Source organism: Calonectris borealis, chromosome 8, assembly GCF_964195595.1.
Source record: "Calonectris borealis chromosome 8, bCalBor7.hap1.2, whole genome shotgun sequence".
NCBI lineage: Eukaryota > Metazoa > Chordata > Aves > Procellariiformes > Procellariidae > Calonectris > Calonectris borealis.
In genome coordinates, this window is record NC_134319.1 from 29,779,788 (window position 1) to 29,793,790 (window position 14,003).

The following is a 14,003-nucleotide window of genomic DNA, read 5'->3' on the forward strand; positions in this document are numbered from 1 at the left end:
AGTAGCACCATGGAAAAGGAAATAAATGCTGCAGGCGGCTGAAAAGCCACTGTTCACTGTGACCAACATCAGAGCTGCAAGAAGGCTGGACCACAGGCAAAGATGATGATGCACCGCAGCTGCAGCCTTTCTGTACTGCCTGGTGGCAGCGTGGCAGATAGCTCTGGGGTGAACCCATGCAAGGGAAGAACTCCATGGACCAGACACCAGAGTGAGCAAATGGGGGTTTTTTTAATGCCAAAGCGCCAGTTCTTTTCCTTGCCCTTCAGACTGCCACGTGGGAAGTGCTGCTGGGACCAGAGGGCACACGGAGGAGCGTGGTGCCTTCGGGGACGACAGTGCTTCTGCTCAGCAACAAGTGTCTGGCTCCACTCAAGCTCAAGCCTGTGTTTTGAGATCAGTTCCCTTCCTGATGGCCAAACAGGACTTGGGCTGCCTGGTCTGTGCTGCGCACATCACACCTCCCTGGTCCTCAAATCCTGATGTTTCAATGCTGGAGCCCCAAAGCTCTATGGCGGGGACCCTGTGCCCCACCAAGCAGGCAGCGAAGTGGGGTCAGGCTCCCAGATTTCTGCCATGCTGCTGGAGAAGGAACGGGGTGCTGGCCCCTGATCACAGAGGCCTTCACGGCTTTGGCCATTGCCATAGCCTGCTACCCCAAATGAGGAGAGGACAGTGCCACTTCCTAGAAAAATATACCTTTATTTACCATCTGTGTTTTGTGCAAGAGAGAATATCCCGTGACAAGGGGGCCAGCCAAAGCCATGCCGTTGATGGTGGCCAGCACACCCCCACCTGCACTGTGCAGGGGGTGGCAGGACCAGGACTCCATGGGGACCCTGATGTGTCGAAAGGGAAGGAAGAGGGTTGGAGATGCTGCTTTCATCTCAGGCCCCACTGTTCTCCACCGCCGTGTTGTTCAGGTCCTGTCAGCAGAACATGTGGCCTCCCCACCAGCCCCACCACCACGGTGCAGTCATGGTTTCTCTCCAGGGTCGGGACCCGCTTTGGGGCACCACTGCTTCTGGCACATTCCTTGCAATGCAGTCGGGATGAGTTAAATAAAGGGGTTGGGAGACATTTTCTGGGATGGGAACGGTCGATAACTTAATGCAAAACAAACATATCATGCGTAAGGAGCCAGCTAGCGGGAAGGTGCCTGTCGTACAGCAGTCACGGTGCCGAGTGCCCGGGCAGGGTGGCCAGCCATGGCTCGCGGTGGGCAGTTGAGGCTGCCACACTACTCATTCCCACACCACTGCCTGCGGTGTGGCGCGGCACAGCCCAGGCACCCGCAGCCCTGGCTCGAGGGGCCTCCTCGATGCCCACTGGCTGTCCCCGCATGCCTACTGGCTCAAGCACACCAGGGCCATGATGCCATGTGAGGCCGCTGGCATCAGCATCTTCTCAGGTAGCAAGTAGTGAGTTTTCACGGGGTCTTCAGCACATTACGTTTTGAGTTTGTTGGTTTTTTTCAGAAGGGGAAAATGTGTGATTCTCTTCAGGTTGACACAGTACAGCCCCGGTGCTTCCCAGAGGTCCGCGTTCAAGCCTTTACCAGTTGCTGGAGCCCTCTCACGCTGAAGGCCAAAACATGGTTCCTTGGTGAGCTCCCTGCTGCGAGACCCTGGCTTGGCCACTGCTGCTCAGGCAGCGCTCACCCCTCGCGCGTGCTAGTGTGTGTGTGGGGGCTGCTGGCCACGCTCCAACAGCTCCATTTAAAGCTTAAATAAGCCGAAGAATGTCTTGGATTCCTCAAAATTAACCAGAGCGATTTTGGAGACATTGACATGCAAACTGTCCATCATCCTGAGCTTGAATAAAGCCCCCAGGTAACTTTTCCGGGCCCATGTTTTCTGATTCGTACAGTAGTTGATGCCTTTGTCCTCCATCAGCACGTGGCTGCCCGGCATGGCCGGGTTTTTCTTGTAGACGATGTGGGTCAACACCTGGCTGCTGCAGACGCTGCCCCGGAAGAGCACATTGGAGTACACGAAGTACAGGCCGGTCTCATTGATGACGAGGCCCTGATCGCGGTACTGAACGCCGTTGGTGAATGCATGGCCAGAGATGGGTTCCCACTCCAGAGGGAGATCCCGCTGGGCAGGGTTCCCTGGAAGCCGAAACAAGAGAAAAAGTGCGCTAAGTACAAGCAGTTGTGTGTTTTTTCCCTCAAGTCACACCCCATGTCACAACAAGTCAACTGTTCTCCAAGCCCTTGTCTGCAGCATGGAAAGTCCGCCCCGGCCTCGCGCTGGTGGGAGCTCTTGCCTTCACCTTGCTCAACGCCAGCTGCTTGTGACAACTTTCCGCCCCGCATATCCCGGGTACAAACCAAAAACCAAACCAAAAAACAGAAGGCTCACTGAAAAGCCTAAATGAGGGGAAGACTTTAGCTGTGGAGGAACTTCCCGGTGTCAGAGCACACGTGTCACCAAAGGAAAATAGGAGAGCCTGTGCGAGGTGGGCTCCTCACAACTATGACCATGCCACCCTCTCACCCCGGCCATGTCTGCCCTATCCCCTGCTCCCACACCTTGCTGGCCCCTCAGCACGTACCTGTTAAGTGTGCTGCCTTCCTCGCTTCCTTTTTCATGGACTGCTCCTTCTGCCCTGCACAAAAATAGGGAAGATGTTAGCCATATGCTCCATGGAGAAGCCAGCCCAGAGAGCGGAAGGGAGCCGACCACGAAGCCGAAATGGGGCAGATTCAGAGCAGCGCAGGGCACATAAGCACCATGGCTTAGCGCAGCGAGGCAGAGCGGTGCTTGGGCAAACGCTGCAGGGCAAGAGAAGGAGTTAAAAGGAAGAGTTGCAGCAAAGGATCCTGATATGATCAAAAGCAAGGGGAAAGAGCAAGGAGAGCTTTCATCTTAAAATGACTCAGTCAGTGAGCTCAAGCAGAGGCCTCTCACTCGGGGTGTAGGAGAGGGATGTTCACCCAGCATCTCTGACCCGTGCCAAGGTGGCTGCTCATGTCCTGTCACAGAGGAGTCTGCTCTATTGCCCCCCTCCAGTCCAGCGCTGCCGAGGGCAGATGTACCCGTGGCAGTGGACTTCTGTCTGCTGAGCACCAACCCTCCTTACAACTAGATCAGAGAAGACACTTGAGGCATCCTGCAAACCATCCCGCTGGCCAGGCAGACCTTGTCCTCAGAGAGGCAGAGCACAGCTAGGAAAATTCTGCCTTCCCTGGAGGGTTTGGGTCCCCTTGGAGAGATGGGCCAGTTACAGTGACTCAGTATTTGGACCCCATCCCACTCAATCCTTCCCTTCTTCTCAGCATCTACTTCCAAGCATCATGTTCTCAGATTTAGAAGCAGCCTTTTCTCAAGCCAATTAAATTTTCCTCTCCCTTCTCCCTTCTCCTTTACACTATTTTCCTGGCCTTGTTTATTTATTTACCCCCCTCAAGAAATTCAGGGTTATTATTTATGACTTATGTTTAGCTACTGCTAAAGTAGCCTGTGATCGGAGCACTGAGCAGCCGGTTAAAGTGACAGTTACCCCTAAGCAATAGATTACAAAATTTATTGATATGGAAGTTGATGGGAAGCAGGACTGCCCTTTCCAGAGAATTTTGCTATTTCCAAATTTGCTTTCATTCAGTATCAGAACAAACTTGAAAAGAAATTAACTTTCCTACTAACCAAAATCCTCAACGGAAAAAAATCTTTTCAGATCTAGCAAAAAATGTCAAGAGAGTTGAAAATTTCTTTCCAGTTTGGCCATCTTTAAAAAGGGATATCCTCACTGATAACATTAACATGGAATGTAAAACTAAAACAATGGTTCAGAAGTTCAAAATATGATTTTTAAATTGTTCCGTTCAGATTGAAACTCTTGGCGTTTTTTCCTAAATGAAATTTAGAAAAGTTGGCAGGTTCTTGTGGAAAGTTTCAATTTCACTGAAATGACATTTCTAAAACTAAAAAAAACACCTATAATCAGGCTCTTCTCAACTAGCTTTGGCTGCAGTGATACTGTGTACCAAAAGAATTTAGGAAAAAATAAGTTCCGCTCTCAAGGGTGGGAGCGAATCCCCCACCTCCAGAGAAAATGAAACTCTCTGCATCCTCCCAAAATCTTGAGAGTAAAGAGAGAAAGAAGTAACACGTGCAGTGCCCGTCTCCGTTCTCCTCCTTCCATTCATGTTGTCACTGTATGTTAGGACAGCCAGAAACTCACTTTTACGGCAGAGTTCCCCTGGTACCGTTGCCCCACGGGGTCTGGGGGGCCCCAAGGTGGAGGCACGCTCTCCCAGGAACCTGTGGCTGGCACCTCTAAGCACCCCAGCAGGCAGGGTGCGGGACCCCTTCCCCACATCCCAGAGATAAAGCTCTTTTTCCAGCCAAGCAAGTGAAATCAGCATTTGCAGAGCATCAAGCTGCGACCCTGCCTTTGCCCCCTGATAAGGAGAGGGAAAAGTTTGACAGGAGCATTCACACACCTAACACAAGGAGTTCCTCCTTTCTGTACATCAACTCACCTATGAGTTTCTCCAAAGCTGGAGGGATGTGTTCAGTGCTGGCAGACTGTCAAAAGAGAAGAGTGACAAGCTGTCTTAGCAGGGTGAGAGCATAAGGGCATCATCTAAAGCAGCCAAGGACTATCTTTGAGCGTGGCTAATTCTGGGTGCTCATGGGGAGCTGCAAAGTGCTAAGAAATATACAGGGAGAGAGACCTTGCAGCACTCGGAAACACAAAGACATCCAGATATATCACTCACCAACAGAGCAGTCCCCCACAGAAATAAGCCACCCCACTTACACTGGCATGGCAGACATTTCAATGCCATCGGCCTGCCCCTTGGGGAGTTTTGCACCACCTGAGCATCTCAGACCCAATTTTAAGTTTTTCTTTTTTTGCTGTTTCCCCAGAGCCTCTGTGACCAGCCAGCCAGACCTCACCTCTCTGAGTTCAGCCAGTTCCTTCTCCAGGTGGAAAATCTGAAACATGCTCAGCCCCACTCCGGTGAGGGCCAGCAGGATCAGCAAGGAGATCACCAGGAAGCCGACGCTCCTCCTTTCCCTGTTGTTCCTTGGCTTTCTCCTCCGGTCGGGTACTGGTGGTGGTGGTGGTGGTGGGAAAGGAGGGACGGGGGATGCCGGGGGGCAGGAAGTACTTGTGTTGGCACAGCCGTCCACCCAAAAGATCTGGGGGTACACATAGTTCAAGTTCTGCTGCATGGCCGGGAGCGGGATGGACTGGACGTGCTTGGCATGATCTTCCATACGGCAGCCAAAAACTGCCGGGGCTGTCCCAGACTGAGCCCTGGGGGAAGACCCAGCTCTGTCTTTATACGCCTGCATCACTCCAGCAGTGAACACCCAGCTCAGATGCTGCAACTCTATGAAAGCCTCAAGCATCAACAGCAAACCCCAAAGAGCTTCCGCCCTCGGCTGCAAGTTCGGGCACCCGCCTGCTCCTCCCACTCCGAGGCAGCACGCACACACAGCGGGACCAGCCCGGCACCAGACTGCGCTCGCACAACCCCGTGCTCGGGAAGCAGGTGCACTCAGCAGCGAAGCCCTTGCGGGGCGCGTGAGGGCTGCGCTGCCGGTCGGGGGCTGAGTAATCAGCCCAGCATACACCCACCAGCCAACCACCCTTTCCAGCAGCCCACTCGAGCAGAGGCAGCTGCTTTTCCACTGCGGTGTCCTGGACCACGAGCAGAGGAAATGAGAAAACCTCTCCTGCTTCTGGCATCCTGCACAAGAGGGGAGAAGCCAAGCTGAGGACTCTTCCCCTCGGCAGAAGGATGAAGACCTGATCCCAAGTGCATCGGTGGGTGCTGGGGCATTGCTTCATTTCACACAGGACAAATTACTTACCGCTGCCTGTTGCATATCCCACCTTTTCCTTGGCTGCTCCACAAGGCACGGATCCTGAGTCACAGAACCCTGGTCACAGACACAATCCCACTGTGATAAAAACCAACCTACCTGAGAAGAGGCAGACACTGTCAGTGCTGCAGCCCCAGCAGAGCTGCCCCAGCGTCACCAGCCCAAGCAGAGCCGGCTCAGTGGGCTGCCTTCACCCACACCAAATCACTGCGGGGCACTGGCCAGGCTGAACCAGCAGCGTGCTGTAATGGAGGAAACACGCAGTGCCTTGGGGCACAAGCAGGCTCTTATGGCAGCTTCTGCTGCCCCACTTACCTCTGCAAATACTATCTCCAATCCCACAGTCCTCTTCTAACCTGAAGACGCGTTAGAGAGGGAAGGGCTTTTTTATCGTCTTGTCAGGTCAATGCTGAGCCCTGCAGTAGGACGGAACCTGGCTGAGTAACTTGTGATTGAAGCCTGGGATAGACACTGTGCTACTCATCTCGGTAGAATTTCTCTCTCCTTCCAAGAAAGGATCTAGAATTCGGGCCATGCTGCAAGGACCAGCAGTCATAAGAGCTCATTACAAAATCATAATGAGGAGAGAGAGGAACATTTCCATTCCTCAATTTCCAGTTTCTCAATTTCCATTTGCCATTGACCACAGTTTTCTAAGTGGTGGCAATGAGATTTTCCCACAGATTCAGAGGTGTGCACAAGCGATTATAAAGAGCAGTTTGCTCTTCCATTTTTACAGACCTACGTTGAAGTGTGTGTTTGTATGGGGTAGTGTTTAAAAAAAGAAAATGCTTAATACGAGAACAAACTAGAGATTTGTCTCCTCTGTGGCTGAAGGAAGCGATCCCAACATGCAGGCTTTGATCTTGAACATCAAAACTGGGGTCTGAGAACAGCATGCTTTGACAGCATATGCACGCTTGTTTCTCCAAAGCAAGGGCTCAGCTTTGCCTCCAACCGCATCAGTAAGTCAGACATGTCCTCAAAGCCCTGCCTGCACCACCAGACACCCCACTGCTTTTTGAAGATGTTCACCACAGCAGCGATCTGCAGCATGAGAGGTTTCAGCAACCCGCCTGGCTCTTCCTCGTACTTACAGGTTTCTGACATATAAGACACAAAAGCAACACAAATCCAGCTCCGGCAGTTCAAGCCTGGTCATGGCTACCCTTGCTCAGTCCTTCTCTCCGCATCCCAGAATGATGCAGCCAGCTCCAGGACAGGTCCTCATCCATTCCTACGATCATTACAAGAGGGTCACGCAAAGGGCTGGGCTCAGCTCCACACCTCCCATGGCACGTGGTGAACTCCAGCCTGCTAGCCAGTGCTGGCCCTGGAGAAAGAGAGATGCTTCCAAGGCACAGGGAGCCAAGAGAGGCAGCAGGATGGTTGGGCAAGTGTCTCCTGCCAGCACATTCTCCACCGCCCCGCCTGCACAGCACCCCAGCCCTGCTGCTGCCACGGGTGCCTCAGCCCCGTGGGGGGGGACTCGCCACCCACTCGGGCTCCTTGCTCAGTCGGTGCCTGCACTCCCTTGCTCTCAGGGTGGCGAGCACAGCGTGCCCGTGGCTCTTTGCAAGACGGACATGGGTGTCAGGGAGTTCCTGTTTCTTTAATGCTTTCTGTGGCCCATTCAACTGCTGTAAAATACAATGATGGCTCAGGGGGCAGGGACTGAAGCCCAGGACTTCCTCAAAGTTGGAGGCATTACTGACAAGCATGTCAAAAGTCATCGAGCACACAGCTTTGCCTGGGGAGGATCCACTCAAGTTTTTTCTGACACCATGCAGACAGCTTATCTTGGTGGGATTGTGGGCACAGTAGCAGTCTCCCTTAAATGTCAGAAGCGTACTTACTTCTCACCCACTGCTTCCTATTTTCACAAAGATACTTTTTTTATGGGTGGGTGAGAGGGCAGAGACGATGAAACCAATGAAAGCCATGTCAGCCATGCCTGCTGCATCTTCTCTTTCGGATGCTCGGATCAAGAGCCTGCTAATACCACATGATGTTGCAAGCCAAAGATTGGGGCTATTTTACCGTCAAAGGATCATTTGTGGTGCACAGGTTCAGAGACCTCTCCCTTCCTAGCACACTCTACTGCGCTGGTCCTGCTGTCACATTCTCCATTTCCCCTATCAGCACCTTCAGAGATCACCAAGATGATACAGATGCCCGCAGGCTCTGTGTTCTGCTGGCTTCCTATTGCTCGAGCGACACACTGTGTTAAAAGGGCTTTTGAAATAATAGTGGGACAATTTGCTGTAGGTAGACACCTAAGTCACGGGAATCTATTTTGCTAGAAGGCCTAGAGCCAGAATTTAGACGAGATGGAGCTCTCTTAACATATGGGGCAAGGACAGCTGGGCAGGAAAGGAGGACATAAGAAGGACAAAAGGGGTATCAGATTTGTCTCTCTGCCTCCCTATCCCGCTCTTCACCCAGTCCGCAAGATGCCCACCCTGTTTTCAGCAGCCTTATTATGTCATTTGAACAGGAGGAAATATTTTCAAATGGAAACGCTTTCCATACCCTTTTATCAAAGAATCGATTCCCTCTGCCAAAATCAACAAAAGACAAGCCACAGTTACACAAACAGAAAAAGAGGATTTGCTCAGAGGAACCCCCTCCATCCCCACCGTGCCCCCAGAGGAGAGGCTCTTATTAACGATACACACCACATGCTAAAGTTTACATTGCCAGCAATGAGAATCAGCCAGCAGCTAGAAGTTTGTATCAGTAGATTTAAGGACAGAAGGATGGCCTTCTTGAAATACACCAAAGAAAGCAGAACTTGAACAATGATCCAGATCTAATACTTGACAGAAAATAAAATTTAAAAAAAAAAAAAAAAAGATAAGTGTGAACCACTGTGTAGGAGATGCTCTCATCAGGTTCTGGACAGAGTCATCAGATATGTGTCTGTCTGAAAGTGATTAACAAATATTTCCTATTACACCAGTGACTAGTGGAAATGCTAAAAAGCAACTATTGAAAGCCCGCAGGGCTGCATAAATTACACCTAAGAACAACTGAAGAAGTTGAGAATCATTCGCATTCAAAAAACAAGATTCAAAACATTAACCCGAGATATTAACAGCCTCGGCAACCTTTTGCAGTCCCAGGCTAAACTGTGCCGTCAGAGCCCAGGGAAGCAGCTACTGCAAACCCAGTAAGGATCCGCCACAGCTGGCAGAAGAGGTGCCACCCGTTAACCCTCACTGGCGGGTACGGTGGAAAGAGTAACTGAGAGCACCACCCAGGACAAGGCTTCTGATTTTCCACCAGATTTGTCCTCAACATAGCACTATTTTAACACCTTTACCAGAGATCTCCACAGATCTGGAGAAAACCAAGCAAAATATTACACCAGTAATATTTGCAGATTAAAATAACTGGTAAGAGTCCTAAGTAACCATGAGGACAGAGAATTTAATCAGAAGAAAACAAGTCTAGAAAAAAAGACTGCAGATCAAACTCTTTAGATAGAACCGTGTTTTCTTTCTAGGATGTTATTTTCTGAAACTGAGAGAGGCTACCCAGCTGGACACGAGCTTCCAGCAGGGAAAGCCCACGGGCGCCCACAGGTATGAGCTCACATATAGCACAAGACAGCTACAGACAGTCCCAGAACCCACATTGCCAGTTTATGTTCAACTTCAGAGGGGCTCAGGAAGAAGTTGCAATAACTGCCAGACAGCAAAGGTGTTCAACTTGGTCCATGCAAGAGCAGATCGGCAGGGACGGACGGAGAGCGTGTGAAAAACCTGTATAAAGAGGGATGATTTCCAGCAGCAGAGGGCTCTTGAATCTCACAGACAAAAACCTTCCCAGGGAGCCACTAACCGGGAGCCAAAGCTGAAGGAGTTCGCACAAAAAATACATGGATTTTTGACTGAACATTGGAATGGATACTTGTGACAACTGCCTCCAAAGGTAGCAGGGTCTCCAACCACTGAAGCCTTCGAGGGGTGTGGGAGACACCAGAACCCACCCAGCCTTTGCAGTGAGCAGCGAAATCTTAGTGTTGTTTCTATATGACATCTTTTTAACAGTTCAATTTTCCCAGGCAAGGGTGATGGTTTTCATTTCCTCAACAACTGCTCTTTGCTGAAAGCATTTGTAGCACATGTAGAGCTTTGCCTTGGTGCCCACAGCTCACGAAGACGACATTCACATATTCACACTCAAGAGCAGGTTTCAAAATCCATTTCTAACGGCTCTGGCCTGGCGTTGCAGTGCTTAATATGGCCCTCTCCTGGTGAGCAAGGTGCTTTGTTTTCTCCTTCATTAAGTAGGTGCCAACTACACCATGAACCCAACAAGCAGGCAACAGCCCTGGGTTCAGCAGAAGAGGTACAGGGATCAGAGGCAGGAGAGAATCCAAGGGGGGAAGGAGCCAAAGCAGCTGAGAAAAAGAATTGAAAGCAGCGGAGTAAGATTTTATTTCTTTTGCATGCGCAGGAAGAGCAAGGAAATGAGGTATGGGGGTTATGAGGTAACGGGATCTATTGCGTGAACATCTGAGAAAGCGAGAAGCTGTCAATTCGTAACATACAACAGCTTAGTCACGGCAGAAAATGGAACAAGGTGTTGTGGCCGCTCAGAGGTTGCGAGGAAGACCACAGCAAATGTGCAGACGTTGATTTCCCGTCCGCCCCTGTGACGGCTGAGAACTGCACTCACAAGCCCTTCAGCGGGACCCGTGCCCTGCCCCAGGCTGCCAGCACAAAGCCAGCCTTGGCCCTGGAAAATGCCAGCTGGCTCCGCTGGCCTGTGCGGCCTAGTCAGTGTTTGACAATTTTATTCCTTCTTGGGAGCAGCCGTTCTCAGCCCATTAAAAAAAAAAAAAAAAGAGAGATCTACCTGAGATCCTTACTGAGCTCCACCAGGATCACACCTCAGCCCTGTATCCCCGAGTGAACTCGGGCCCTCCAGCATCCGTTTGACAAAGGGAGAGCCCAACACCAGGTGTGCCCATCTCATCACACACGCACCCCGACACCAGCGACCCACGTCAGCCAACTTCCCAAAGCCCCACGGGACCTTCAGGCTGACTTTCCTGGGATTTAACTTCCAGCTACAGGTGGTTTCATGGGCAATGTACACAACCTCAGCATTTCAGCAGTAACCATGTCAAATTATGACTAATAGAAGATACTCTGTTCTCCCACCGCATTCTCCTAGAGAAGCTGGCGGCTCACGGCCTAGACAGGTACACTCTTCGCTGGGTAAAAAACTGGCTGGACGGCCGAGCCCAGAGAGTTGGGGTGAACGGAGTTAAATCCAGTTGGCAGCCGGTCACGAGCGGTGTTCCCCAGGGCTCAGTACTGGGGCCGGTCCTGTTCAATATCTTTATCAATGATCTGGACGAGGGGATCGAGTGCTCCCTCAGTAAGTTTGCAGACGACTCCAAGTTGGGCGGGAGTGTTGATCTGCTGGAGAGTAGGAAGGCTCTGCAGAGGGACCTGGACAGGCTGGATCCATGGGCTGAGGCCAATGTATGAGGTTCAACAAGGCCAAGTGCCGGGTCCTGCACTTCGGCCACAACAACCCCAGGCAACGCTACAGGCTTGGGGAAGAGTGGCTGGAAAGCTGCCCGGAGGAAAAGGACCTGGGGGTGCTGGTTGACAGCCGGCTGAACATGAGCCGGCAGTGTACCCAGGTGGCCAAGAAGGCCAACGGCATCCTGGCCTGTGTCAGAAATAGTGTGGCCAGCAGGAGCAGGGAGGTGGTCGTGCCCCTGTACTCTTCTCCCAAGTAACTAGCGATAGGACGAGAGGAAATGGCCTCAAGTTGCACCAGGGGAGGTTTAGATTGGACATTAGGAGAAATTTCTTTACTGAAAGAGTGGTCAGGCCTTGGAACAGGCTGCCCAGGGAAGTGGTGGAGTCCCCATCCCTGGAGGTATTTAAAAGACGTGTAGAGGAGGCGCTTAGGGACATGGTGTAGTGGGCATGGTGGTGTTGGGTTGATCGTTGGACTCGATGATCTTAGAGGTCTTTTCCAACCTGTATGATTCTATGATATTCATTAGATGTTTGATGTTATTTTTCTGGAGAAAAAAAAAAATCACAGACAAGTATTCTTGTTTGCTGCAAGTTCACAGAGGGCCCAGCAGCTGGATGTAGGCTCTAGCCACCACATCTAACTAAGGAAAAACAAGCCTCAAGATGGCAAACAAATTTCTACTCTATTTCTAGGTCCACAAAGTGCAGAGTTAACTTCATCTCCATTCCCTACCAAAAGCCACACCTCTAATCTGGGACTTAATTAGCATCTCTAATGAAAAGCAGCATGGGCAAGACCAGTTGCGGCTCCCAGGCCATGTGTCCAGTATGAGAGACAGCAGTAAGGCAGCAGAAAGCTCCTTGGTAGCTTCTTTCATAATTACTATTCTTAAAATTAGAGGAGAGATATGTAAGAAAGATTCATGGGTATCACTATCCCTTCCTAAGCTAACACGTTTTATCTGAACAACCTCTGGGAACACTAATTCTTCTCGAGCTGTTAGAAACCCCAGTAATTTCTCCAGCAGTACCTGATGCTGTTTGACACTCAGGGTTTCCAGATGAGACACACACTGCTTGATAGCCTACCCACCGCACTTTGTGGTCAGGGCTCTACATTTTAACTGTTCCAAATGAAGTGGAACATGTTCATACCTAATTAAATGAAGCATGCTAAGCTGTTCCATCTTGTTTCATCTCACACTGCAAGTTGGCAAAAGCAGAAGCCACACAGACACCTTATACTTTAGCTCTCTACTTACCAATACCACACAGCTAGTAGAGTTTGTGTGTTTTAAAAATACTGGATTTCCACTCTGATGCTTAATGTATATAACCTAAGTACCTTATTTTGGCAAACATGGCTAGTAATTCACTTATACAATGCATATGTTTGTGACTATCCATCCTCCCATGGAAACATTTGTGTTGCTCAAGTATTTTTTGACCTTGGGCTCAAGACCTGCCCAAGGACCGCAAGGATGCAGTCCTCACTACTGCGCACGCGTGCTGGTTTCTTGGTATTTTACACCAACTGTCTGACCTTATTATGCAATATCACAAGGTGGACTAGGCCCTCCCTTTAAGTATCCGCAATGCCATAGGAATTTGTCAAGATTTATAAGCTGTCTTTGTTAGAAACTGTTCTATGTAAAGATCATGACCAATTTAAGAGAGACTTGACTTCACCAGAGTAAAGAATCAAGTTTTGAAAGCTAGAGTCAGTGTGACATTAATGAAACTGGAAGTAAAAAATGACTCAAGAGCCCACATGAAAGGATAACATTAAACAATAAGAACTTGACATTAAGAGCCTTTTTAAAAAAAAAAAAGTGGTTACAAATAATTAAAAGCAGCACAGCAGCAGCAGGCAGAAGCTGTGGTTCAATCTCCAGTCTACTGCCAGAACAAACACTCTCGAGTTCGCAATAGCACAAGAAGCTCAGTAGGTTCCTTCAGATACTGGCTTTCTCAGCGGCTGAAGCATAACCTGTACTTTGATTGGAAAGTTTAGACCTAGACATAGTTGAAATGGTTAGGCAGCGTACTTATGAGAGTATGAAAGTCACCCCTTGGCTGATACGCACCAGCAGCGACTCTGGGATAGATGTGCTTTATTCACAGGAGTCATTGCTGCCAACAGCCATCTCTGCTGAGCCAGGACAAAAAAAACTAGGCTGACATTTTTCACTGTATGACCCAAATTTCTGTTAGCCAGATACTTAAGATACTGGAAAAGTCTGCACCTTTGCTCCCCATCACACCAGCTGAATTCACACAAGCTCCTGTTGACACATAGGAGTGCTGCTAACTCCTCAACTGTCATCTCCAAGGGAACTTCAAGGATTGCTCACCAGTGCCGTGGGGTGCTCCAGCCCGGGAAGCAAATGCACGCAGGACAGAATAAGAAGTTGTCCATTACCGCAAAACAGAAAAGGATGAGGAAGAAATTTCTGGCCATCCACAGAACTGCTGCTTCCAGGAAAGGCAACCCCTCCTTGCCCCAAAGTTGTACGCTCACACTGTATGATTGATAAACATATATGGCCACCACCATTTTTGGCTTAATTTCAGTTTCACAACTAAATTTACTTTCATCCAACACTTACAGGCCACCTAAACCCAAGGAGAAATAAGCCCCCCCTGT

General features: G+C 50.0%; 1 protein-coding gene across 1 annotated transcript; it reads right to left on the reverse strand.

The window, feature by feature from the left end:
* Nucleotides 1-627: 627 nt before the first annotated feature.
* FASLG (Fas ligand) lies at nucleotides 628-9,361 on the reverse strand. Its single transcript, XM_075156666.1, has 4 exons — nucleotides 4,911-9,361; nucleotides 4,490-4,535; nucleotides 2,560-2,613; nucleotides 628-2,113 (listed from the first exon to the last, which is right to left on the reverse strand). Exons 1-4 carry the CDS (start codon nucleotides 5,367-5,369, stop codon nucleotides 1,719-1,721), a joined length of 954 nt encoding a protein of 317 aa, XP_075012767.1. The 5' UTR covers nucleotides 5,370-9,361; the 3' UTR covers nucleotides 628-1,718.
* Between the last annotated feature and the right edge of the window lie 4,642 nt (nucleotides 9,362-14,003).